This window comes from Podarcis liolepis, assembly GCF_965112155.1.
Source record: "Podarcis liolepis genome assembly, chromosome: 9".
In the NCBI taxonomy this organism is placed as follows: Eukaryota; Metazoa; Chordata; class Lepidosauria; order Squamata; family Lacertidae; genus Podarcis; species Podarcis liolepis.
Genome location: NC_139564.1, coordinates 56,937,752 through 56,962,832, shown reverse-complemented (window position 1 = coordinate 56,962,832; position 25,081 = coordinate 56,937,752). Strand labels below are relative to the sequence as shown.

Sequence of the window (25,081 nt, the reverse complement as noted above, 5' to 3'; positions counted from 1 at the left end):
TGTCCCAAAATGCAACTTTGTCCGATTCACTCTAAAATGGCGAAAAACTTTGGCAAAAGTTTTGTAGCATTTTAGTTACCCTTTGACCCCAGGTTTGAGTGGCTATTGCTCCATTTGTGGGACATTGCAAAATGTGAGGGTTTCGCTGCAAAATGCGGCAAAATCTTTGCCAAAGTTTGATGCCACTTTGGAGTGAATTGGACAATGCTGGATTTTTGGTTCCCCTTTGACTCCCAAGTTTGAGTGGCTATTGCTCCGTTTGTGGAGCACTGCAAAACATGGGGTTTTTTTGCTGCAAATCGCTACAAAACAACTGCACATTTTGGCACCAGCTTCGAGGGGATCCCAGATTTGGGGGTTCATAGTTAATGAAGCCCATTTGTCCCCCAGTCTGCTACATACACTATATCTGTGCACAGAAGGGTTAGCTAAAAACACACTGTCAGATCTAATTGGTCTAAAAAGCATTGCTCTAACATACTTCAAAGAGTCCTTTTGACTGTGCACAGCAACTTAGAAGGATTACAGTGCTTACCCTTTCAGTTAAAATTCTTATTGTCACGAAAGATCAGACACTAGAAGCTCTCAGGTTTAGCCTAGACTGACTTTATCCATACTATTATAATCCCTCTGATAAATGTTATACTGCATAGTGAAATCCTTTGATGTACTTCAGAGTTAACATGAGGTTTCTTTCTCATGCATTCTATGCAGCACCCAACTGTTAAAACAAAATATGCCGTGTTACTCTGCCTAAATATTTTTATTCCTTTAAATAACTTGTAATCCTGTCACTAAACTCTGCCCACATTTCCCCTTGATTTTTGTCTGTAATGATAAACATACAGTTGCCAGCAGACATGCTGATTGGTTTACCCATCCAAACAAGAATGCAGGAAAACCATTTTGCTGATAATAAATTATATGATTTACCTTTCACTAGTCAGCCTGCAAACCCTCACTTACACCCCACTGCTGCAGTACCCTATTTCTCCATCCCATTTGAATCTCCCTGCTAAAGTGGTCATCAGTACTTTTTGACCGTGAGAGAATATGTGCAGTTTCTAACATCACTATACTATTTGAACTCTGGCCTTTGTCCTTCATGCTAACAGCCAGGGAGAGGGAGGGGGGGTTCCACTCATTTGCTCTAGCACAGAACCACTTCCTTTGTTACCCTAATGGTCCATATGTAGGGGCCATAACCAATAGCACAGCTATTTCAGCAATTGGATCCTTGTTGGATCCAGGAATTGTAAGGGACGCTGGCATACAGCCTACTCCCCCTTGCTAAACTCAATCATGCCAGGTGAGGGTAACAGGTTGAGAGTTGGTGGCTTGCTTAAGGCCATCCAGTGAGTTCATGGTACTCTCTCTGTCTCCTAGACATTGCACAACGTAAGCTAATTTGTGGCACTTATCCACATCCCTAAGTAGAGGGTGATATGTAGAACCGGAATGACGCAGCAGATAACCACGGAAAACATCCCTCTGCAGGGTAAAGTGTGTCTAACGCCAGCAGGCTGCATCTGTTTAGCTGGGCCTCCTCCACCCACTTCTCCACCCCTTGAGGGAAATGTTATTCAGAATCAATAATGTCTGCAAGGAGAAAATAATGTCAACCAGTACATCTCTCTTGGATAAGAAGGCAATGCCCTTTGGGGCATGCTACAAATTTATTTGGCAGGACAACAAGAGCAATTTTAAACTGGGCTGACTGAATCATAGCTACCCACTAGATAAATACAAGATTTTATTATCCAGGACAGTGTGTCCTTTAACCTTTACTGAATATACACACATACTGTGGCAAAAAAACAACTGAACAGAGACAAAACCCAAATAGCGTGAAATAAATTATTTGTGAAAAGATCTGCTTATGGCTTGTATGTTGTCGGTTCGAGAAACCAAATAAGCACATAAAATAAATGGTTGTAGCTGCAACCTATCTCCATGCACTTTGAAGAAGTTCTGCTGTTTCTACTAGGATTACTTCTGAGTAAGCAGGTTTCAGATTGCAAGCTGTGGAAGGAGAAATCAGTTTGCACTAGATTTTATAAATAGTCACCTATGACTGCTACCTCCAGTCTACACAGACTTGGGCATGCAACAGGAGTTATTTCTATGTAAACATGCATAGACATGGACTGTAAATATCACAAGCCATTGAAACTAATTATAATAAATTAACAAATGTGTATATTTTCCATTAATAATCAAGGGTAATAGTCAACTGAGTTTTACTTGGAGTAGACCCACTGAAATTAATGAGTGTAACTTAGTTATGTTTATTAATTTCAATGGGCTTGCTGTCGGTAAAACTTAGTTGTAGGCCACCCTAATAATTTCCCCACAGTATCAAGTGTTGGTGTATCTGAAATTTGGATCCCTCCCCTGAGCCCACCCTGATGTAGGTGTTTATTTTTTCCCTGTTCAAAATGTACAAACCACTCCTTCCCAGAGAAAGAGAACAAGAAATGCATGGTTTATTCCAGATAGGCTTGCAATAGACTGCGTGTTTTGCAATTTAAAGTACCATACCCCTGGGAATGAAAAAAGGTGGTTCATGAGGGGGGTAGGGTAACAGGAAAGGGGCAATCATGTCGCCAGAGAAGGTAGAAGGTATAATTTTGTGTATTTGTGGGTTTCAGTCAATGGCTTTGTTGCTGCATCTGCTTCCTGCAATCAAACTCTGCTAGCTTTCTGCTGGTTTAGAACAGTGTTTAAGCAGGAGCTTTTCATTTGATCCAAATAGCAGTGCTGTCTGAATGAATGCTTCTGTGTAGAGGGCAAATGTGGGCTGAGATGATGAAGCAAGAAGTGATGATAGGTCAAAAACAGATGATGATGTACTCATATTTGCCCTCTCTCCCGCAATAGTTTAGTTCAGCCTCCCTCAATCTTGTGCCCATCAGATATTTTAGCTGTGCTGGCTAGGGCTGATGGAAGCTGTAGTCTGGAGCAAATGAAGGACTTCAGATTGGAGATGGCTGGTCTAAAACATGAGGTTAGATGCATGCTTTCACCTGAGTGTGTCTCTTGTCTAAATGAGTCACTGGAATCCATCTCTTCTGCAACTTCTCTCTATTTGGGACACTATATGGCCTGGATTGCCTAGGTCAGGGATGGGACCTAAGTTGGTTGGATGGCATCTTGTATGCCTCCTTTCAGCAAGTCATGCAGCCAAGCTGGTGCCAGATGTATTATTCTGCTTTCCTTTGGACCACATCAGTGAGGCTGGGCCTGGCAGTGGCAGGTCTTGTAGTTTGGGCAGCCCAGGACTTCCATACACACTGCCCAGGCTAGTACCCCAGGGAGGTCACTTTGTCACTGCTAACACAGCAGTTTGACTTCACCCACAGAGGTGCGCTCCATTGTCTCTCAAGACAGATGGATGCCAACCGCAACTGATATCCTTGCCAAAAAGATGGGCCACCATTGTTCTACTTAACTTAGTTTTTTTTACATTCAACCACGTTGTCATTGTTTATTTTTGTTGTTACTGTTGTTGTTTTGTTATTAGTATTCTGTGTGTGCGTATATTAGATAGTTTGCCTTAAAAAAAAGAAAAGATGGAAGAGCACATAGATACAGAGGCCATCTTTGCAGAATCTTCCCATCTCTCCCATCTTGTACCTCTTCATCTTTGGTTGGAAATTAATATGACAGTCATTGTCCATGTCAAACATTTATCCCAGCTGACAATTGAGCACATCTGTGTTGGAGAAGTCATGAAGGATTAGCAAGATCAGATCGTGACAGTTTTGTTGTTGTTGGGCTTTTTTGGTTTTTTACTATTGCAAAGAAAAGCTGAGATTTGAACGAGAGATTCCCACAGGAAAAGATACCCATATCAGCCAAGCAGCCTTGGTGCCCTTAGAGAAGAGTGTATAAATATATAGTTTAATGCTCTTTTCAAACAAAGTTTGACATTTGTTAAGAATATCGGGAAGCGAGTTGGCCAAGTCCCGAAGGTCTATCCCAGCCAACAGGAGGTCAGAGTGAGAAACTCACTGCACTAAAAATGAAGAACATGTTCTTTAAGAATTATCCCCGAGGCAAGTCATCTGAATGCTGAAGGTTTCTAATGGCAGTGGGAAAATGGCAACATCAGTTATCAAGATACAGTATATAATCAATCTGGCCAGCCTGGCCAGGATACCTTTCCTTTTATATCTTGCATGTTCATTGCAGCATCTGGGCTTGATGAGGCATGTGACCCGTCCTGAGCCTACTCCAACTGAGGAATCACATACCTCCTTCCCAAGCTAGTGAGCCCCACCTGGGATGTGGGTCCTTGCCTTCCTTAGCCTCCTAGAGCGTACCTCCTGCAATCCTGCAGTCAGAATAATTCAACCAAAATAACCAAAACCAATGAGGTCCATGCCGTGAATTGAATTGCTAGGGGGATTTCAACTCTCCCATCTTCTGTGCCAGCTGCCAGCCACATGCTGTGATCATGCCTCAAGGTAAGATTGCCATATTTTGAAGAGCAAAAGAACAGACACATTTGCTATTTTTCCAATCTTAAATTGAGTGTGCTCTTCCTCCTCCCTTCCCCGCCTCATTCTGTTATTCTTTATTCCTCCCAAAAGAAGTATTTCCCTCCTCTTTTCTTTAAAACCATTGTTTAAGTTATTGCCTTTCCCAGAGTTTTTGTGATGATGCAGCAGCTGTACCATCCCAGAGATGGTAAATTCAGCAACAATGATGTCCATATTGGGGGAGAAATTACTTGGGAAGAGTAATGTGCATATTTCATGCTAGGTTTAGCCTTGGTCTTTCACTGATGCTTCTGCTGTTGTTTTGAGTTTGTTTTAATTTATTGTTTTAAATGTAGATCATAAAAACACAGGTAAGATACAATATATAATTATTTTTCATGTTGCAAGTAAAATTAACATCTAAGGGCCAACTTTTACAGGGCAAGTAACAGAAAAAGAATACAGAGAGTATAAATTGTGTTCGAACACTGTCTTTTTCTCTTTTACAGGTAAGTGGATTGCATTCAGTTCCCTTAGACCAACGTCCCAAAAAGTCAATAAAGTTAACAAAGAAGAGTTCAAACAAAGTCGGCTTCTCTATCCTACTTAGAATACAGAAGGGCAGATGATAGCATATATATTATACTGAAAGCTGCCTGAGCAGGTGAACTGACTTGTGACTTTGCTCCTGTTATTAGGGACTAGAATAGTATCACGATGATCTATCTGAAGAGAGGAATACATAGATTTATCTACAGTATTTCTGTTGCAAATGTCAAGGAAGCCAACTTTTCAGTAACAAATATATTTTAGATAAATCCTGAAAACCTGAAGTGGTCTGAGCAATATTACATATTGTGGGGAATGACTCACAGGAACTTCTTTGCGGGGTTTGGAAGGCAAAGCTTCAAACAACAATAAAAATTCAAGAACTGTGAGAACTGCTTAGGGTGAAGACCCTCATACAACCATCTCAAGACACTAAGTATAGTTTTTCAGGACTGTTGCTCAAAGTCATGTATGTGTCTTCCTGCCTGTGGTGAGGTAACTCATGTGGAAAAGAAGGCTACTTTTAGTTTTGAAGTCTGTGTCCTGACGTCAATAGTGGAGTTGTTATGCCTCTGGTTGCCAGTTGCAGAGAAACATGAGCAGGATACTGCCATTGCTATCTAGAAGGACTGTAGCTCATTGGCAGAGCACCTGGTTTTCACACAGAAGGTCCCAGCTTGAGTCCCTGACATCTCCAGATAGGGCTGAGAGAGACTTTTGCCTGAAAACCTGAAGAACTTTTGCCAGTTAGTGTAGACCAGGGTTTCTCCCAGACTTGAGTCTCCAGCTGTTTTTGGACTACAGTTCCCATCATCCTTGAACACTTGTCCTGCCAGCTAAGGATGATGTGCGTTGTAGTCCAAAAACAGCTGGAGACCCAAGTTTGGGAAACCTGGTGTAGACAATGCTGAGCAAAATGGACCCAATGGTCTGTCTCAGAATAAGATAGCTTCCTATTGTGCTCAGGTCCTGCTTATGGAGGAAGTATTATCATTGTTCAATTGCACATACTTCCTGAGTTTCAACTCTTAGAAGAAAGGGTTTTTCCCCCCTTCCAATTATAAACCAGCAAGAATGTTCAGGCAAAGTTAAAAATAAATAAATTCCACAGCATTCTCGCTAATCTTTTCTGTCATGGAAGTTGGCAGGCCAAACAGCACATCACAGGGGAAGAAATGTGTCATGTCACAATGTTTCATTAAAAGTACATGGGAAAACCCTTCATACAGAGTCAGGATAAAAATAGGAAACCTCAGAGTGCATGCTTGTATAATTTTAACTCATAACCAATTCTTGCTTTGTGTTGCCCTCTTTACTTCTGGGGAAAATAACTCTTGGGAGTGTTGCATACATGTGATACTTCCACATGCCTATGTATGTGGAAACATACATCTCTTGGGCAATACACACACGTAAATGTCTTAGTTTCCCACAAATATGTGAAACCTCACTGTCAGTGTTGTCTTCTTGGAAACATCCAATTACGAACTGCAATATGGTTTCTCTCAGAGCCTTTCTTCTGCAAGGAACTCTGTGTATGCTCTGATACCCGACTGCTCAAGCAGGGATCTGTCTCAAGCAATGGCCTTGGCGGTACAGTTTCTGACCCAAGGTGAAACTTCAGGTTTGGACAAACAGAGCAAGATGAGATAAAGGTCTGAGGTGAGGCTTGGCACCCTGGACAGCTCCAGGCAGTGATCAGCTTAGCAACTCAAGAAGAGCAGAGCTTGAATGTTGTTTTGGGAGAGGTCAACGGCAGACTGAGCCTTCAATAGTTGGTACAGGTCTAGCTCTGCCTTCCATGGGAGCAACCTTGTCCATTAAAGGGGCCCAACCTGCTTTAGCAGCTGAGTCCAACAGAGCAGGGGAGATTATGGTTCTGAGCTGCGGGCTACTCCACATAACTTGTCACATCCCCCAAAATCCCAGGATTATGACCTCTAACTTACAAAGTTAGATTAATTTCATCCATGCATTCATTCATTCATTTTGGGAGCTGTAATTCTGTGACTGGAATAGGGGATCCCCCAACAACTCTCAGCATCCTTGACAAACTATAGTTCCCAGGATTCCTTGATGGGAGCCATGGCTGTTTAAAGTGGTAAGATATTGTTTGGAAGGTATAGTCAGTGGCGGCCCGGCCCCTCCGCCGCCGCCCCCCCATACGCCCCTGAGTATAGTGCAGATGAGTTACAATCCACCATTTTAAAATTTATTCTGCCAAGTACTCTTGATACCACTTTTCACTGATGAAATTGCTCATCAAGACTGGTACGGAAGAAGATAAAACATAAGTTTGAAACATCTAATTAGTCAAACTATAGGACATAAAGGGCTCTGCATTTCTGAAGGGATGTGGATTGTCTAAGCTGCATAACAGTGCTCTAAATTAGAAATAGTATTTGCTAACACCTTTGGTTTGACATGTATTTTTCAGCACTTCATTTTCCTTCATAGCAAAGCCATGATGCTGTGAGGCATTGCTGCTCAGCAAATCTATGTTGGGAGTGAGCTTTGAACCTAGATCAAACTATCCTAATTTCAGTAGCTGTCTCCTTCCCACCATATCTCTAAAATTTTGGTTAACATTAAAGGAAAATGAATTGTATCTCTGCATTCATACATGCAGGGAATGATCTGATTTCCCCCCCCCCCATCCATCTTCAACTCTTCTCGGCTGAAGAAGTGGAGTATTTTGGGGAATAAAGATTGAAATTTTCTCACTTGTTCTGTGTAAGGTTCTCTCTTTTGCCTATGATCTTTGATTAATCAGCTGTATTCTTGGAAATCTCAAGTGCTTCTCTGTATTTAGAAGATTAACACTCCTTCATCAGCCCATTTGAGTAGATGTGGCTGACAGAACTTTTAAGAAGTTAGCATGGCGCTCTTAACACCAGTGGGTGATGCCAAGATAAGCAGTCCCAAACCGTCTAGGAGAATCACAAGGCTTGCTGGGGTCAGCCAAGAATTATTCTAACCCTCTTACAATGACAGTCAATTTTAATTCCAAAAATGTGACATGTGGGGCCTGATTTTACCTCTTTCCCCAAGGGGTTTCTAAAATAATTCAGTTTATTTAGGAATCCTGCCACTGAAGTAATTTTATTTCATTTTTAAATGTCCTGTTCATAATACTGTTACAAAAGCCCAGTGCCTGCCCCTCTGTCAAGCAGTGGCAAGAGTGTGAGGGGTAACGGGCACACATACAGGGTCTGTATCCCTTTGGATAATAGAAGACATGGTAGAGACTATCATGCTTTAAGGAATATGGTTTCTTCACCTATTTAAACCTTCAGTCTGCATGGAGGGAGTCCAGATCTTAAAGCATGGCCCATAGCATTGCAGGCAACCTTTTCTCCTTCCCTGCCAAGATGGATCTCAGCTTTACTTCCTCCTTCTTCTGCCCAGAAGCCCCTACTTCAACACTCCCCTTTTCCTGTGCCCTCAAACATAGTTACCCCAGCAACTTTTGTGACATCTGACTCCCCAGGCCAAAGGATCCTTCTGTGGCTCATCAAGACCTTTTTGTAATGCTAACAGGTCTGCTGTCAACAGGCCTGTTCTTGAAGCTACTAAAATGAGTTTGATCAAACTGTGGGAGGCAGTGGAAGACAGGAATGCCTGGTGTGCTCTGGTCCATGGGGTCAGGAAGAGTCGGACATGACTAAACAACAACAACAACAAACAGGCCTGCTCTTCCCCCAGCCAGCCAGGCTGGTTGGCATAAGCCAGCCCAGGAATTCCTTTGCAGCTTGCATTCTCCCTTCATACTACAAATAACCAAAATCCTAGCATTTATTAATTTCTATAACCCTACCATTAACAATGGGTCGCCATACATCCTGAATACAGAATTTGGCAGCAGTGTCTGAGCGGAAATCGGTCAAATGTCTGGAAAAATTTGGCAGCCCATGTTGGCAGTGCCGTTTCATTAAAATAGTATTTAATCAAAAGGTTTAAATCAAAAACAGTAACAACTTTTGGCAAAACTAAAAAAAGCTCAAAAACTTTCCCCAAAAAACTTTTCTGTCCCAATTTTCACTGTTTGAGATATGGCAACCCTAAACAACATGTTTTTTTAATGTAGCATTTCAATCTGCTTACATCAGGTGCCTGAAGATATCAAACAATGGTGCCAGGTAAGCCTCCCCAGGGAGAGCATTCCACAAATGGGGAGCTACCACTGAAAAGGCCTGTTTTTGTGTTGCTGCTCACTGGGATTCCTGGGGATGAGGCACATGAAGAAAGGTTTGATTGCAGGGTCCGCTTCAGTTCATATAGCAAGAAGCAGTCCTTGAGGTACTGGGGTCATGAGATGCCTAAGTCTTTATTGGTCAAAAACAACACTGTAAATTGGGCCAGGAAACTAAGTGGTAGTCAATTAACTTCTTTAATACCAGTGTGGCATAGTGGTTAGAGTTTTGGACTAGGACTTGGAAGCCTGGGCTTCCAATCACGCAGTCATGAAGCTCACTGGGTGACCCTGGACCAGTCACTGCCTCTATGGGCAGGGTATATTATTATTATTATTATTATTATTATTATTATTATTATTATTATTATTATTATCCACCTCACAGTGCTGTTGTGGGAATTAAATGAGGAGGGCAAGAACAATGTACACCACCTTGAGCTCCTTGCGGAAAAAGGTGGGCTATAAATGCAATAAGAAAGTACAGTGGTGCCTCGCAAGACGAAAATAATTTGTTCCGCGAGTCTTTTCGTCTTGCGATGTTTTTCGTCTTGTGAAGCACGGTCCGTCGCAACTGCGCCTCTTCAAGCGGCTTTAAGAAAAAAGCGCAAGACGTTTTCGTCTTGCGAAGCAAGCCCATAGGGAAATTCGTCTAGCGAAGCAACGCAAAACTGAAAAACCCTTTCGTCTAGCGAGTTTTTCGTCTTGCGAGGCATTCGTCTTGCGGGGCACCACTGTAGATAAATACTGAGAAATAGTTCTCACTCTCTAGCACTTTGCCAATCATATTTAAAGTTGGGAAGGCTCTTTTTACCCCATTCTTTCTTCTAGAGCACAGGGTGGCAATCAATCATTAAAACAATCATCTAAAATACGTCAGAAATCATTATTATTCCAGTATAATAAAATACCGCAGAATACAACTACAGAGTAATTTGCTAAAGGGCCACATACACCTAGCACAAACAATTAAGAATCAATGATTGCCATAAAATTCCCATTTGCTCTGGAATCTTGTCAAATGCAACAATATGATTAATTTAGCCAAACATGATGACAATTTTCTGTCACATAGATAGAAACAGTTTTCCATTTCGGTGTCAACTGGTTTCCTTCATTTCACTTTATTTTTCTTTTAACCATGGTGAAAACAGCAATGAATAATTCTGAAAGTGTGTGTTAAATGTTAAACTAAACACTGTGTAGCAGAGTTAAAGGTTGCACGTTTTGAGAAAAACTGACCTACATTAAATGAAAAAGAAAAAACAACAACCTTACCTTGGGATCAACGTATCATGTGCCACTTATAGATAGACCCAACTAGGGGAAAAGTTTTTGTACTCAAGTCAAGTGCACCATGACGAAGAAACATCAAAGAAACGTGATCTACAAAGTCACATTTCTTGGAAGCTGCTCAGCTCAAGCCTGGAAACAGATCCAATAAAGCAAGCATATCAGTCATTTGACTCTTAGGCTAGTCGCTACCTTTCAGCCACATTACAGGGCTGTTGTGGACAAAATGTGTGTGTGTGAGGAAACCATCTATGTTGCCTTAAAGAAAGGGCAGGATAAACATATAAATAAATCTTAGATCCACCTTATGGCCTTCATGTTAAAGAATGCCTACTCTAAAAATCTATGGTTAGTATTCAACTAAGTTTTACTCAGCAAAGGCCTCCTGAAGTTAATGAACATGACAAAGTTAGGCCCATTAATTTCAATGGATCTACTTTGAGTAAAACTTAATTGACTACTGCTCCATATTATTTTTGCATTGGTGGAATTGCCATAGCTTCCCAAGAAGTATCTTGAAAAAGTTCAGTTTGGTTAGAAGCTCTGAGAATTTTGTCAGAAATCCTTAGACCTCCTCATAGAACCAATCCCCGGGGCTCCTTCAAAGGACAGATTAAGTCTCAGTTGTGTAATTATCCATTATTTATTAAAATAGTTCAAGTTTGCCTTTCAGTCAAAGAGGGATCCCAGACTGTCACTATTTTCAAGTGGGAGTCAATCCCATATTGGCAAATTAAGGCTGCACAATTAAAGCTGATTTGCAACTCTTTAAAGCTGATTTGTAACTGCTTCCCCCAAAAGCTCAGACTCCTTCCAATAAGGAAAGTGCACTGGAAAGTGTGGGGCAATGCTTGCTAGATACATCTGTGTTTATTCAGAAGTGAGTCCTGCTGTGTTCAGTGGGGCTCATTATTCCCTACTAAATGTGTTTAGAACCGCAGCCTCAATCTGCAACAACAGCAAAATCAATTTTCATTAAATGCTAGAGAGAGTTTAAAAGGACACCTAAAAGTAGTGAGGATGTGGGCCTGCTTAACTGAAAAGAGAGTTCTAAAGCTGAAATTTCACAACTAAGATGCTGCTGCTCGATATTGTCACTTATTTATTTTGATCAACTGACTGATTGTATTTCTAGACCACTCTTCATCCCTTGGGATCCAAGGGTCTCTTTCATAGAATTACAGAACTGGAATTCAGGAATCTTTTGCATTCTAGGGCTTGAACCAACAACCCTGAGATTAAGAGTCTTGTGCTCTACTCACTGAGCCACTAACTGGCAAACAACAATTAGATTTAAAAAAGACATAAACATTAGAACCAATTTAAATCCGAAGTATTACGGGTTGACAGTGGCACATTATTTGTGGGCACCCTGAGCAGGGTTTCTAAAGAAGATCTGAATTGTTGGGCAGGCAAATATGAGAGGCCTCAAGTACCATGGCTTCCAGATGTTTAGGTCTTAAAATATGGGTTAGGAAACCTGTGGCCTTCCAGATGCTGTTGGTTTCCAGCTACCATCAGCTCTACTCAACATAGCCAACGGTACGCGATTATAGGAGTTAGTCCAACAACATCTGGAAAGCCGCAATTTCTGGTAGCAGAGCAGTCAGGATGAATGCTTTGTACCTAGACGTTTGTGTCCTGCATTTGTCCTCTTGCACACTTCCCCTGCAGAGCTCTGGCATGTTGCCTTTTAGTCCTCTGGAACACTTGGCAGCTCTGAGGGATATGGGGGGGGGGAGCCAGGCCAGTAGTCATGTTGAACTGAAAGCCAGTTAACTCCTTTTACTATTAAACAAGTGTCATGCGTTCAGTGTTGTCACGCTGCAATTTGTGCAACAATTACTCAGCAGTTATAAGGTTTGGAAATAATTAAAAGGGCAACTTTTCATTAGCTTGCTTTTTTATGAAGTCATACGTTTTCCAGGAGAATCAGGGTGAAATACTAAAGGATTAAATTGTTGTTGTTAATATTTATTCACTGCCAGCAGTGTGACTTAAAGTTCCATATGCAAGCTCCATGTCTCCAAGGAGTTTACCATTACAATCTAAGGACAACAGGAAAGCAGCAGAGGGAGACAAGAGTGTAATTATAATTCATAATATAGAAAAATCTCATTTGGAGCACTATTGAACAATTTATTAAAAGTTAGAAATTTTGGGAAATGTCTTAAAACATGAAGTAGTCTCAGACAGCTTTTTGAACTGTTGATTGACTCTGAAGATTAAAGTTATGTTTTATGGAAGAGTGAAAGCAAATTCAGCTCCATGTGCTTATAGTTTGGTTACATTTGTAGATTAGGATTTAAAGGGATAAACCATAAACAAAATGGAATCTTTGGGTTTTCAGGAGGGATTAGCTACAGTACATAGTTTCATACTAATACCACCGAAGTATAAATTCTAGTGTTAGAATAAACCACTTTGTGGTTGCAAGAAATCCTTGCTTCATAGGCAGAAACTGCTATGTCAACAATCCTATGTAGCTGCAGTTCTTAGAATTGCCATGGCTTTTTATAAAAATTGCAGCTGGATTAATTGTGCTTCCATTTAAATCAAAGGGGATTCTGCTGAAAAGTTTTTTATTTAAACTAATTGAAAAACATTAAAAAATGTGTTGAACTGTAGAACTATGAGACCTGAAAATGTCTTATTATCAACCAGCTATATTGATAGTCATGTTCGCATTGGTTATGGTTAACTGTAGTGAAATCGCAAACGAAAGAGCACCACTTCCAATGACAGAGGGAATGTTTTCTGTATTGTTTTCGTGCCTTTAGATTACCCTACCCCCTGCAGAAAACCCCCCTGACTAGTTCATTACATAAAAACAACATGAGATACTGAGACGTATTGAAACTGCTGCATGTAGCGAACTTTAACACATACGCACCATTCTTTTCCCTTTGTACACTTCAGACACCTGCAGTTGCGCTTTGAGAGATCTGAAATAACACATAGACAGCAATCTTAGGAATTTACTTGTAACGGCTATCGGTAACACAGAAGAGGAGGTGGTTTTCACAGGGGCAGCTTGTTAACATGCAGTCAAGAGAAAAGCTGCCCCTTTTGTATCTGGTCACCCTAAAAGCAGCAGGATTCTTAACTTTTGCTGCAGCCTGGGTTATGGGGGGCAGTAAAAATCAATAAAAACCTGAGGTTCTGCCTTCCCTCCAAACAAAAATCCTGGTTACGTTCATGGCCTGGGTTTTGGTGCCACGTTTTCACAACTGTTTGGCAGGCTGCAACTTAACAGGTGAAGCTCTTCCTTCGAGAGAGAGCAGATTTAAGATGTAGTCGCCAAACATAAAATGGAAGACTGATACAAAGAGGTGTGGGATATAGCTATTGATGATAAACTGACATGCTATTAAGATGGGGAATGTGCGGCAGAGGTGATTTTGAGGAGACATGGAAAGTATTTGTAGAATACTTTTTTTAAAATTAGTTTTTCAGATTTTGAAATTGACAATTGTCAAACTGAGGCATCAGGCATAAGCCTGCATTTTATTAATGTTTGATCAGGACTTGTATATTAGAGAGAGCCTAAAAGATTTTCAAATGTTTCAATGCCAGGCAGAGAAAACCTTGGCCATTCTCCTAAGACAAGGGGCCCCCTTTTTGATTGATAGCAGAAAACAATTCTCAAAGTCATAAAAGCTGAAATTACAGACTAAAAGCAGGACATTGACCCTACATGTTACAGAAGATAACAAAGGCAGAGATAAATATAATTAGGAATGGGCAAATAGTAAAATGATACCATGGGCCTCTCTTAAAACCTTGAGCTGTATTTTCTAAGGCCAGAGGTAAATGGGAGAAAAAACATCTAGCTGGGAAGTCTTTTTAAAGCATCTAGCTGGGAAGTCTTTTTAAAGCTGTTTCTTCCTTAAACAGATAATGGGAAAAGCAGCTTGCTAAAGGGGGGGGATGTGAACTGAAGAGCCTTCTTTTGAAACTGTTTTAAACTGAGTCCTTTTCTTTCTTTCTCTCTCTACTTTAAAAAGGCCTTATTCCTTTTAAGAGGCTATCTGTGTTGTGTATTAAATATGTTGGCTTAAATGTAATTATGCAAAGGATTTAACAAATGCTAGAAGAGTTGTATTTATCTTGAAATTAAGTCAGCCACCAGTCCAGCCTCTTGCCAGACAAGAAGACGCCATCAAATGCTGTCCTGATATATTAGCTGCCAGACATTTGTTTAGAAACCTTCAAATGAAGGATATCTTTCAATGTTGATGTGAAACTCAAGATCCTTGACATATGTTTAAGATAAAAATTTAAGATTAACCATTTGTTTTAGAAGGCAATAGGGCAGGGAGGGCAAGAGGTGAGCTGGTAATTAAGATTCCTTGTTGAGACACATGTAAGATATATTACTACTTATTTGTCATTTATAGATGTAACAATATATAGCTGTTTGTGTTCCTTATAAGGACAGAAGGATATGGGTGTATCTTTTTGTGATTGGTTATAGCAATCAGCCAATAGGAAATCCAACCAGGCTGATTGGACAGAGGCAGCCCAAGGAGGAGCAAAGGGGGCTGGATTAAGGGAATATAAGTGCTGGCCATAATGGCAGGAGGCAGGCCAGAGCTTGGTAACCATATACCACTGTGCCTCTCATTTATTTGTCTGACAAATAAATAATTATTTTAAATTCTCTATTGCTGCGTTGAATATTTCATTCCAGCTAAGCGTTAACCACAAGCAGGGTGCTACAAAACGACCAAATGTATTTGCAAGATTTGTCAAAACGGAAAGGGGTAAAACCATGGCAAAAAAGGCGTTGAAATTTTTGGCAGGTTGGATAGTTACGATGGAAGGATTTCGTGGAGGAGGTTGAGGCGCGCATTATTTATTTATTTATCATTATTACTTTATCAAAATAATAATAATAAGATACAGCCGCTCGCGTTTCTGAAGCAGAAACAGGCCACAATGAGTTGTGGGGAAACGTTTCACCAAACAGAGGCCTTTCCTTCACGGCCTTCCGAGAACAACGAGGGCAGCACCTGACGGGAGGCGCTTGTGGTTTGGTTGGAGATGGGGGCCAACGGGAACCCGGCAGCCTCTAGGGCCTGGTGGCCTCCCTCCAGCCGGGAAGCCTCGGGCTCCTGTGCGCCTCGGAAGCCGAAACGAGCGGCATGGCAGCCGCTGCAGGAGGCGGAGCCAAGCGCTGACCTGGCGGCATCGGAAACAGAGGCACCTTCTCTGGGAACCGCTTTCCAGCCATCCCTTCTCCCCTCCCAGGATTCCTCTGTGTTGAGGTAACGACGCTTAAGTCTTCATAGGGTCCCGTGACCCCCTCGGCTGTTGCGAGGCGTGTTGTGTGAGAGAGAAACCCCAGGGATCCTGTCGCCATGGAGCACATCCGAATGCCCAAGGTGAGTACCGGGAAGAGAGAGAGAGAGATGGATGCTCGCCTTTTGCATCCTTGAAAGCGCCCTTTATTTCTCCCTTGGGTGGGCGAGGCTGGGGTGCATTTACACACACACCTCCCATAAATAAAAAAGTGATTTAAAAAACACACACACCTATTTCACCATTTCCTGGCTTTTTATAATTTTTAATGCCATTAGCCAAATGCAGACCTTGTATTAGGCTCAGAATATTCACCACACTGTCTAGAATATAATTGCCTTTTTTAACTCGTCCATAATGCAGCAACCATCCCTGAAAGCAGGGGGGAAGGTGTCTTTCCCCTTCAACCCCCCTCCCTTTTCATTCTGCTTTTTTCACTTTTTTGAAATTAAACTGGAGGCCTCTGCCTGGCCATGCCTGCTGACAGGGTTTGTGGTGGAAGAGACGCTACCGTATTGATCTTCTCCAGGCAGGTGAAAAATAGGATTGCAGCACACACAAAAAGGGCTCCGAATATGATGTAGTTTCTCTACAGGAATGAGATCAAGGTAGCGTTGAATCGTAGGAGAATGCTGAAGTTAAATGAATTCCTTTTGGCTGAATGGATGTGGAATGATCTATGGCGCTGAAGGGCTGTTTTGCAAATGCTGATGGTATATTATTAGCCATCGACTCAAAATAATGGCTTCTTGTTCTTTGGTCTTACATCACTAGGCCTCTGATTCCCAGACAGGAAATGGGATATTTGGTCCTGCTCAAAAAAACCCAAAACACTGATCCTGTAATTTTACTCCTTTTTGTATCTTAAACAAAAAGATTTCATTTATCGCATTTATTCCAATACTTCTGAGAAACAATAAGAATTATGTGTATATCTAGTCAACACAGTCTTGAGAGCACTCAGAATATGGAGGATTTTGTTCTTTTCTTTTTTCAAAGTGATTATGAAGGGGAAACAACATTGATATAGTCATTTTAGACAGGGTTGTGTGTGCTGGCAGGTGTGGGCTGGTTGGGCAAGCACACAATTTTCTGTTTTCTGTTTATTTTGTCAACCAAAGTCCCTCGACTTTCATTTAAGAAATCAAGTTTCTAGCTCCTGAGGTTTGTTTAGAAAAGCTTGGCAATAGTCCCACTCATGTCATCTTCCCCTTTATTCTTCCTTTCTTGCCAAAAATTCCAGTGACTACTATGAATCCAGGAACAGCCTCAGGCTATGTAACTGCTCCTTCAGAGGGAGGACCTAATTCCTGGGCCCGAGAGTCACTAACCCACAAGGCCTTTATTGTGCCAGCATTCAATTTCAGTTTATTAATCCTCATCCAGCCGCCACTGCATGCAAACACCATTCCAGGTGCACCACACCTGCCCCGGTTGTTACAGAGAAATAGAGTTAGGCGTCATCCGCATATTTGTGAAACATTGCTGCAATGCATCCAAGTAACAGGCCCCATTCCTTATTTTTTGAATCACGTCACTTACTTCTTTTACTGGTTGGTTGGTTGGTTGGCTGGCTGACAGGCATGATTTCTGAAGCATTTTCCCTCTGGTACCCAAGGAAGCAGTGCTGCAACAGGATGCTTGCAACAGGGACAAGAAGTCTAAAACACATTTTGCCCAGATGTCTGTGTTGCCAGTGGCAACCATGAAAGATTACTGACCTGGATCAGGACCATTGTGGACCAAAGGGTTAAAGCTCCCACACCATGCTATAGATCAAATCTAGATCAGGTTCCCCCACAGATGTTATTTACTGTGTGTGTGTGTGAGAGAGAGAGAGGGGGGGGGGATAATAATGCCTCAGCCTCCTTTTCTACTGCTTCATGTTGATGTTGTAGATCAGCTCTCCAAAAAACATAGGATAGGACATTGGAAAATAGGGAGTAGTCCGATACGGAATGGGTCCATTAAGTGCAATATTGTCTCTTATGACTACAAGCAGTTCTCCAAAGTTTAATAAAGAGGTCCTTCTCAGCCCTATCTAGAGATGCTGAGACTTGAACCCGCGACCCTCTGCATTCAAAGCATGTGTTCCACCACTGAGCTACAGCCTTTCCCTGGTCCAGCAACTTTACTTGTAAGAAACAAGTATTGATTGTAAATGATTATGAGCCATTAGTGTGGTTTAGAAAGAACATCCTCTGGGAAGCTGCTAAAAACTGAAATATCTACTGAGTGAAATAATCTTCTGTTAACAGGCTTCACCATAAATGGCAGCCAAAGGGGATGGGGGACGAAACCAGATCCCCACCTGATTTGAAAATGCTTTGTGCTAACTTAAATGGCGGGGAACCAATGGTGCTAAAGAATAGATTGATACCAAAGATATGAAGAAGACACTGCACTTAGATCACAATTTTTTTCCAGGCACATAAAGTGTGTTGTTCCTTCCATTTATATCATTGTAGCTATATATTGGCAGCAGAGCAGTTTAAGTTAATTTCCACTGAACATGCCAAATGAATCCCTAGCGTCTGTGTTGTAATAATAGCACCAGGCATTCATTTGATGTTGTATCTGTTTGTTTAATGCAGCATTCTGGGTGGTCCAAGTTGTCCTCAAGTTCTAGTTTTTCCATGTTATTGAGTCCTTTTTCTGTTTTGTTGAAAGTATTTGGGTTATTTCTGGGGAAAATGACATTTGTATCACAAATATTCAGGCCTTCGATGTTCTTTTTTCTTTTCTTTACATTTCCCACTTGAATGGGTTGAGATTAGCTCAACCTGTGGGTCTTCATGGGCTACTTAGTGCAATATGAATTTGGGACTGACTCTAAAGTTCCCTTCAAAGCTCATCAGGCTACTATGAAGCATGTAACGTGTAGAGCTGACATGGGCATGTTTATGAGCATAACTTTGCTGGGAACAATATCACATGAAGAATGTTAGATCTTGGATTTATGTACACAGTAAAGCATCCTGTGAGAGATGCTTCACACATTACATTTTTTGTAGACACGCTTTACTATATGTTGCTCAAGCTGCAACATTCATTCATTGACTATCTAGCACACCCTTCATCAATTAATGATCCCAGGGCAGGATTGAACAAACCCCCCCCCTTAAAAATGTAATAATAAAATTTACATGCAACTCATAAAACAGCAGATAATAATATATAATAGCACAATATGGCACACATAGAACAGACTGATTTCATAGAATCATAGAGTTGGAATAGACCACAAGGGCCATCGAGTCCAACCCCCTGCCAAGCAGGAAACACCATCAGAGCACTCCTGACATATGGCTGTTAAGCCTCTGCTTAAAGACCTCCAAAGAAGGAGACTCCACCACACTCCTTGGCAGCAAATTCCACTGTCGAACAGCTCTAACTCTCCACATAAGGTCAACTCCCTACAAAACGCTAATATTTATTTAACTGGTGCCTAAAAGTGAATGGTGTAGCACCAGTCATTTATTAAAGGGGAGTGCCAGAAGTGAGATGCCATCACAGAGAAAGCCCTATCTAATACCACCACGTAGTGAGTTTCCTTTAACACCAGGGCCAATGAGAAGGGCCAGTTAGTACATGGGCAGTATAGGAAGATTTCGGATTACTGAGCTGCTCTGAATTCTGACAGCTTCATTCTGCACAAATTGCAACTGCCTTCAAGGGTAGCCTCACGTACCATGCATTATAGCTGTCAAGGGTCAGGAAGGTTTGTAGTTGCCACTTCAGTTTAAAAAAAATAAAATAATTGAACTTTGTCCTCTGACTATCAAACCAACAAGTTATTCTTCACTATATTGTTGATTCATGTTGGGAAACTAAATCAATATTCTCTTCTGTTGTGCCAGTTCCAGGCCGGTTTTGTGATGTGAAAATACAGTAAACTAATCCATGGCTATATGGAGATGTTGATATAATTCTGGTGTCAGTTTCCTTATGTAAAAGTTAGACATGACACAAATATTTTATTTTCTTTCCAAAGGGATGTCTGAGTCTCATGTCTTGACAAGTTCATTAATCGGTATAACGTTCTCATGTATTTATTTTAAAATAAACAGCTGGCTACTTATGTGTCTCTGTGTGTGAGCATTGTTGCATTCTTGCTCAGTGGTACAGTACATGTTTTGCATTATAAAGGTCCCAGGATGAATCCCTGACATTTAGGTAGGGTTCCTGGGAATTTCACTGAAACCCTGGAGATGTGCTGGCAGTGTGTCTGTAGATGAAACTAGGATCCCATACATTGAAAGAAGGGATAGCCCAGTTGGTAGAGCATGAGACTCTTAATCTCAGGGTTGTGGGTTTGAGTCCAGTGTTGGGGGGGGGGGAAGAGTTCCTGCATTGCAGGGGATTGGACTAGATGACCCTTGTGGTCCCTTTGAACTCTACAATTCTTTGATTCTGTGATTTTAGGCATTTTGCCACTTTAAATAGTCATGGCTTCCCCAAATTCATGGCAAATTTTAGTTTGTTAAGGGTGTGGAGAGGTGTTTGGAGACTCCTATTCCCCACACAGAGCTACAGTTTTCCGAGTGATTTAACAATCAATCTCTCCTCCTATAGAACTGTGGGAATTGTAGCTCTGTGACAGGAATAGGGATATTCTAAAAGCTCTTGGGACCCTTAATGAAATACAGCCATGGCTCTTTAAAGTGGTGTAATACTGCATTCAGTATATGGTACAGATGACGTCTAATTAGCTAGAAGGATACATGGTTTCACTTGATAGGAAGCAGTTTCCTGAGTGTGTTCCTAAACTGTTCATCATTAAAAGCACAGGGATTTCAATCAATTGTTATCGCACACTTTCCAGTGCCTACCCCCATCACTTTCCTTATTGCAAAAAGTCTGATTTGGAGGGGGGAGGTGTCTGGTGAAGCACGTTTGTTGCACAAGAGTGCTGAATCGTCTTTAATTGCATAACCTGAACTTGCTGATAGGTGATAGAATCCCTCCTGAAAACAGTGACAGTGTGGAAGCAACCCCTTGTCTGCACCTCAGAGCTCAGAAACCTTTCTAAATGGCAGATTCTGGTTTCCTGTGTTTCAGTTCTACAAGTGGAGAGAAAGATAATTTGTGGTGCGATCTGGCTGACCTTGTTGATAGAGTGCTCTTTGTCCTACTTATTAGCACTTGGGGCTAGAAGATTCTCATCATCCATCTATTCCGTCTCATAACTTCCTGCTGTTAGACTAGTGATGCGAGCTTGAGGTCATCTAAGGAAAAAGACAGCATGACTATTCCTCTTGGACACCCAACCGTCTCTCAGCTATGCTTTTCCAACGCCCCCTCTGGCTCAGCGCTAATGTTTTTTCTTCCTTATCAGTCTCCTAGAGTAGAATTTAATCAGGAATCTGCATTGTTCTCACTTGGAGAAGACACAAGTCTAAGTCGCTAGTTTTGTGCTTGTTTTGATCAGATGTGTGAATCCTCAATTGTATAATCCTATTTTCCAAACAAGGTTGGCTGACTGTAAGCAAGGTTATCCAGATTGCTGTTGTCCTGCCTTGCAACCGCTGTATGACTGGCAGTCTCTTGTCACAGTAACAAAACAAGTTATTGCATTCTCAGTGCCTTTTAAAAACTAGATCCACAATCAAGGTTTATTCAACAAGTATAAAATATACTTAGGGACACGTGATGTCTTGGAACACCCAATGCAATTTGACTGTAGCCATAAAACCTTCACAGGCATTCAACGTGCATTCAGCATATCTAGAAAGAGCTTTGCGGCTAGCCTAACTTGAGAATTTGCCTATCCCTTTCCCAAATACAACATCCCTTTTCTTGAATGACCTCTCAACAGCCTTGTTCAGAAGGTCAGATTTTAAATTTATCCTCTGAAAGTGCCTTACATCTGTTTGCAATTTTGCATTCCCTTTAACTTCTATATTTTGCCTTCTTTCCCTTTTCTCTTAAAAAGTGTTGCGTTGAATTTGGATCCACTTTATATATATCATGTAAGGGGTTGCCATAGACACCATAAATCCCTTGACTGTGTTCTGCTTAAAGCCCTCTTTGCTCCTTTTAGCCTACAGCAACCAAGGTCATGGAGGAAAATATATCATGATGGACAGACATGGCTTTTAAGAAATACTTCAGTCAGTTGCAATTTGTGTGCGTAGGTGATCACTCAAGGGACTTGGCACCACGATCTCTGATACCTCTGCAATAGGGGTGGGGAACCTCTGGCCTGCGAGTCTCCCCATTGGGACCCCCAAGACACGCTGACCCGTCCTACACCTCAAATTCTGAGCGCACAATCATGTGGGTAACAAGATGGCTTACAAATAATGTAGAAGTTGGATCCAAGGCAGACGACACAACCCAAACGTTGGCATATCATGTGGTATAAAGTCTTGCTTAAAATGAAAACAATTTTAAAATGTATAGCTTTGCTTGTATTTTACCCCATATCAAGTCCACCTTTTAGTAAAGGTGGTTTGCCTCACATATCCTTACGAATCATTTAATGAAAGACCTTTTCTTCCATTTTTGCCCACTTTTTTGGTGCCGTGACCCCACATAAAGTCACCACTTCCTTGTATTGCACATTTCTAAAACCAGAAATTAAAGCCAATTGCAGTTCACAGATTATTACTCCAAAATTTCACTACATTCTTCAAAGAGGGGCTTCCAGAATCTGTGAACTACCACATGTCCACATCTCTCCACTGACAATCAGAGATAATACTTTGAAGGTTTGACGCTTAAGTCACATTAATCCTACAGTAAATAAACGTGACTTAAACTTCAAACCTTCAAAGTATTCTCTCTGATTGCTGCTGATACCAGTTTCAGTAGGTGTTTCTGCACAGTTCCTAACCATTGAGCATCATCTATAGCTAAAGATTTAGTTAATTAATCAGTAAGATACATGTAAAATGTCAGTGGCTCCAGGAGAGGAGGGGCAGCATTGACTACTGGGGAAGGCGGCAGCGAGATTGTTACTGTGGGAGCACTGGATTGGCTATGCTGGTATGCCTGCCCCGCCTTTTTTCATTACCTTGCTCCGCTATACCCAGTATGTGGTAGCAGTGGTGCTGTAGAGAGGCAAGTTCCATGGCACGTCCCCTAGCTGCTGGTCACTCCTGAAAAGCATTCTCTCTTGAATGTTTTGTGACTATTTTGATTCTAATGTGCTGTTGGATTAGGGACTTCCATTCTGAAAATGATTGGTTAGATTTCTTTCTTGAACTGAAAATTGTCTCCCCTTAATTTATCAAAAATGTATATTTAGTAAAAAATTGTGGGGATATGCAAATATATAACTGAATATTTTTTTCATTTAACACTAACTAGACTCCTAGTCTGGGGACGCAGGTGGTGCTGTGGGTTAAACCATAGAGCCTAGGGTTTGCCAATTACAAGGTCGGCGGTTCAAATCCCCGTGACGGAGTGATCTCCCGTTGCTCGGTCCCTGCTCCTGCCAACCTAGCAGTTTGAAAGCACGAAGTGCAAATAGATAAATAGGTACCGCTCCGGCAGGAAGGTAAACGGCGTTTCCGTGTGCTGCTCTGGTTTGTCAGAAGCGGCTTAGTCATGCGGCCACATGACCCAGAAGCTGTACGCCAGCTCCCTCGGCCAGTAAAGCAAGATGAGCGCGACAACTCCAGAGTTGTCCGCGACTGGACCTAACGGTCAGGGGTCCCTTTACCTTTACCTTTAGACTCCTAGTTAGTGCAGTTTTGTCTCCAGCTAAGTCACTATTGAATGTACACTGCAGAGCAAACTTTGTTCTTTTCAGTGCTCCTATTGGCCTAAAGTACTTTGATGATCTGGCACTAAGCTGCCTTAAGGGTGAATTTTGAGCTGACATCGCACAGTTTGTTTCTCCACTGGGAATGATGTGAGATGCACAAAAATAGTTCCCAGAGGCCAGAGCTTGCTAGAAAATCTGTGTCTTCAAAGTGGTTTAGCTTTCTGCTTTCTGCAGCCAGCTCTTGACATAGGTCACTGAAGAACTAGCCAAGACGTAGGTCTCATAAGAACTAGCCAAGAAGTCAGTGAATCATTATACTATAAAAAAACCCCCCAAAACTGGGTCACGTCCTGGAGTTCCACTCTTAACTCATTTGTTACCAAAGTAGATTCTCAGTAGAGAAAAGGGCAAGGATGAGCTGTCATAAAGGCATGAGAATTTAGCTCAAATGAAACCACAGAGCATACAGAAACACTCCATAGATCTATTTGGTTAGCTTGGCAGAAGTTAACTTTAGCTTTTTCAAATCCCCACCTACCTTGAGCTCTGAATAGGCTCTTAAAAACATGATAATCCTTTAAATGTCTTTGTAGCTAGGTTATGAATAATTGTTAAATTTCTTAGCTGCTTTGTCTCATGTGATATGGTTGAGGTGGAATTTGTGTATAAGTATTTTACCCCTTTTCTGTTTCAGAAATCCTGATATGCGTATGGAGCAAATATGAATTTAACTCATCTTTAGTATACTTATTTTAAAAAGAAAACAAAAGAAAAGTTCATTAGAAAATATGGGTGTATCTGCTGTAATGCGCTGCACAGAATTATGAGTAATGTCAGGTCCAGTCAGAGGCAAGCAGAACCAAGGCTGTACCAATCAGATTGCATCTTGCCATTTTTACAAAAGTTGTTATTGATAGTTTTATTGAGATTTTCACAAATTTTATTTTGCAAAGTACAAAAGGTTGCAGCCACTCATTCCTGTTAGTCAAAAATTAAGTATAACCAGTGCTTTTTTTCCTGGAGGTACGCAGGGGTACCCCTAAACATTTTGTGAATCGATAAGTTTGGCCTCATTGAGAGGCAGTACAGTGGTACCTCGGGTTACATACGTTTCAGGTTACATACGCTTCAGGTTACAGACTCCGCTAACCCAGAAATAGTACCTCGGTTTAAGAAATTTGCTTCAGGATGAGAACAGAAATCGTGCTCCGATGGCGCGGCGGCAGCAGGAGGTCCCATTAGCTAAAGTGGTGCTTCAGGTTAAGAACAGTTTCAGGTTAAGAACAGACCTCCAGAACGAATTAAGTACTTAACCCGAGGTACCACTGTATTTCAATATGAGTAGGGAAATGAGAGTACCCCTAAACATTTTTTTTTTTAGAAAAAAGCTCTGAGTAGGACTAAATGATTATGAACAATGGGTGGTATTTTACTTGGAGTAGACTCCCTGGAAATCATGAACATGACTAAATTAGGTACATTAATTTCAGTAAAACATGACTAACATGACTAAATTAGGTACATTAATTTGAGTAAAACATAGTT

The 25,081-nt window shown here is 41.3% G+C and overlaps 1 protein-coding gene and 1 long non-coding RNA gene across 8 annotated transcripts in view; one reads left to right on the top strand and one right to left on the bottom strand.

Moving 5' to 3' along the window:
• Positions 1-1,688: 1,688 nt before the first annotated feature.
• Positions 1,689-15,531, bottom strand: LOC310686430. Of its 5 annotated transcripts, XR_014515899.1 has the most exons (5): positions 15,425-15,531; positions 13,412-13,463; positions 10,504-10,650; positions 9,249-9,352; positions 1,689-2,022 (listed from the first exon to the last, which is right to left on the bottom strand). It is a non-coding gene; the product is annotated as an uncharacterized lncRNA (long non-coding RNA). The 5 variants fall into 5 exon arrangements; XR_014515900.1 differs by lacking the exons at positions 1,689-2,022; positions 9,249-9,352 and adding an exon at positions 3,585-4,018; XR_014515901.1 differs by lacking the exons at positions 1,689-2,022; positions 9,249-9,352 and adding an exon at positions 4,026-5,210.
• Positions 15,532-15,557: 26 nt separating this feature from the next.
• MTMR7 (myotubularin related protein 7) overlaps positions 15,558-25,081 on the top strand; it is a 40,177-nt gene continuing 30,653 nt past the window's right edge. Inside the window, exon 1 of one of the 3 annotated variants that reach the window (XM_083459957.1) lies at positions 15,558-15,905. In XM_083459957.1, the coding sequence (XP_083316083.1) occupies positions 15,882-15,905 (24 nt within the window). In that variant the 5' untranslated portion in view covers positions 15,558-15,881. Of the gene's footprint in view, positions 15,906-16,307; positions 16,431-25,081 lie in introns of those variants that run through there. The other 2 variants (XM_083459956.1, XM_083459958.1) reach the window with 2 other exon arrangements.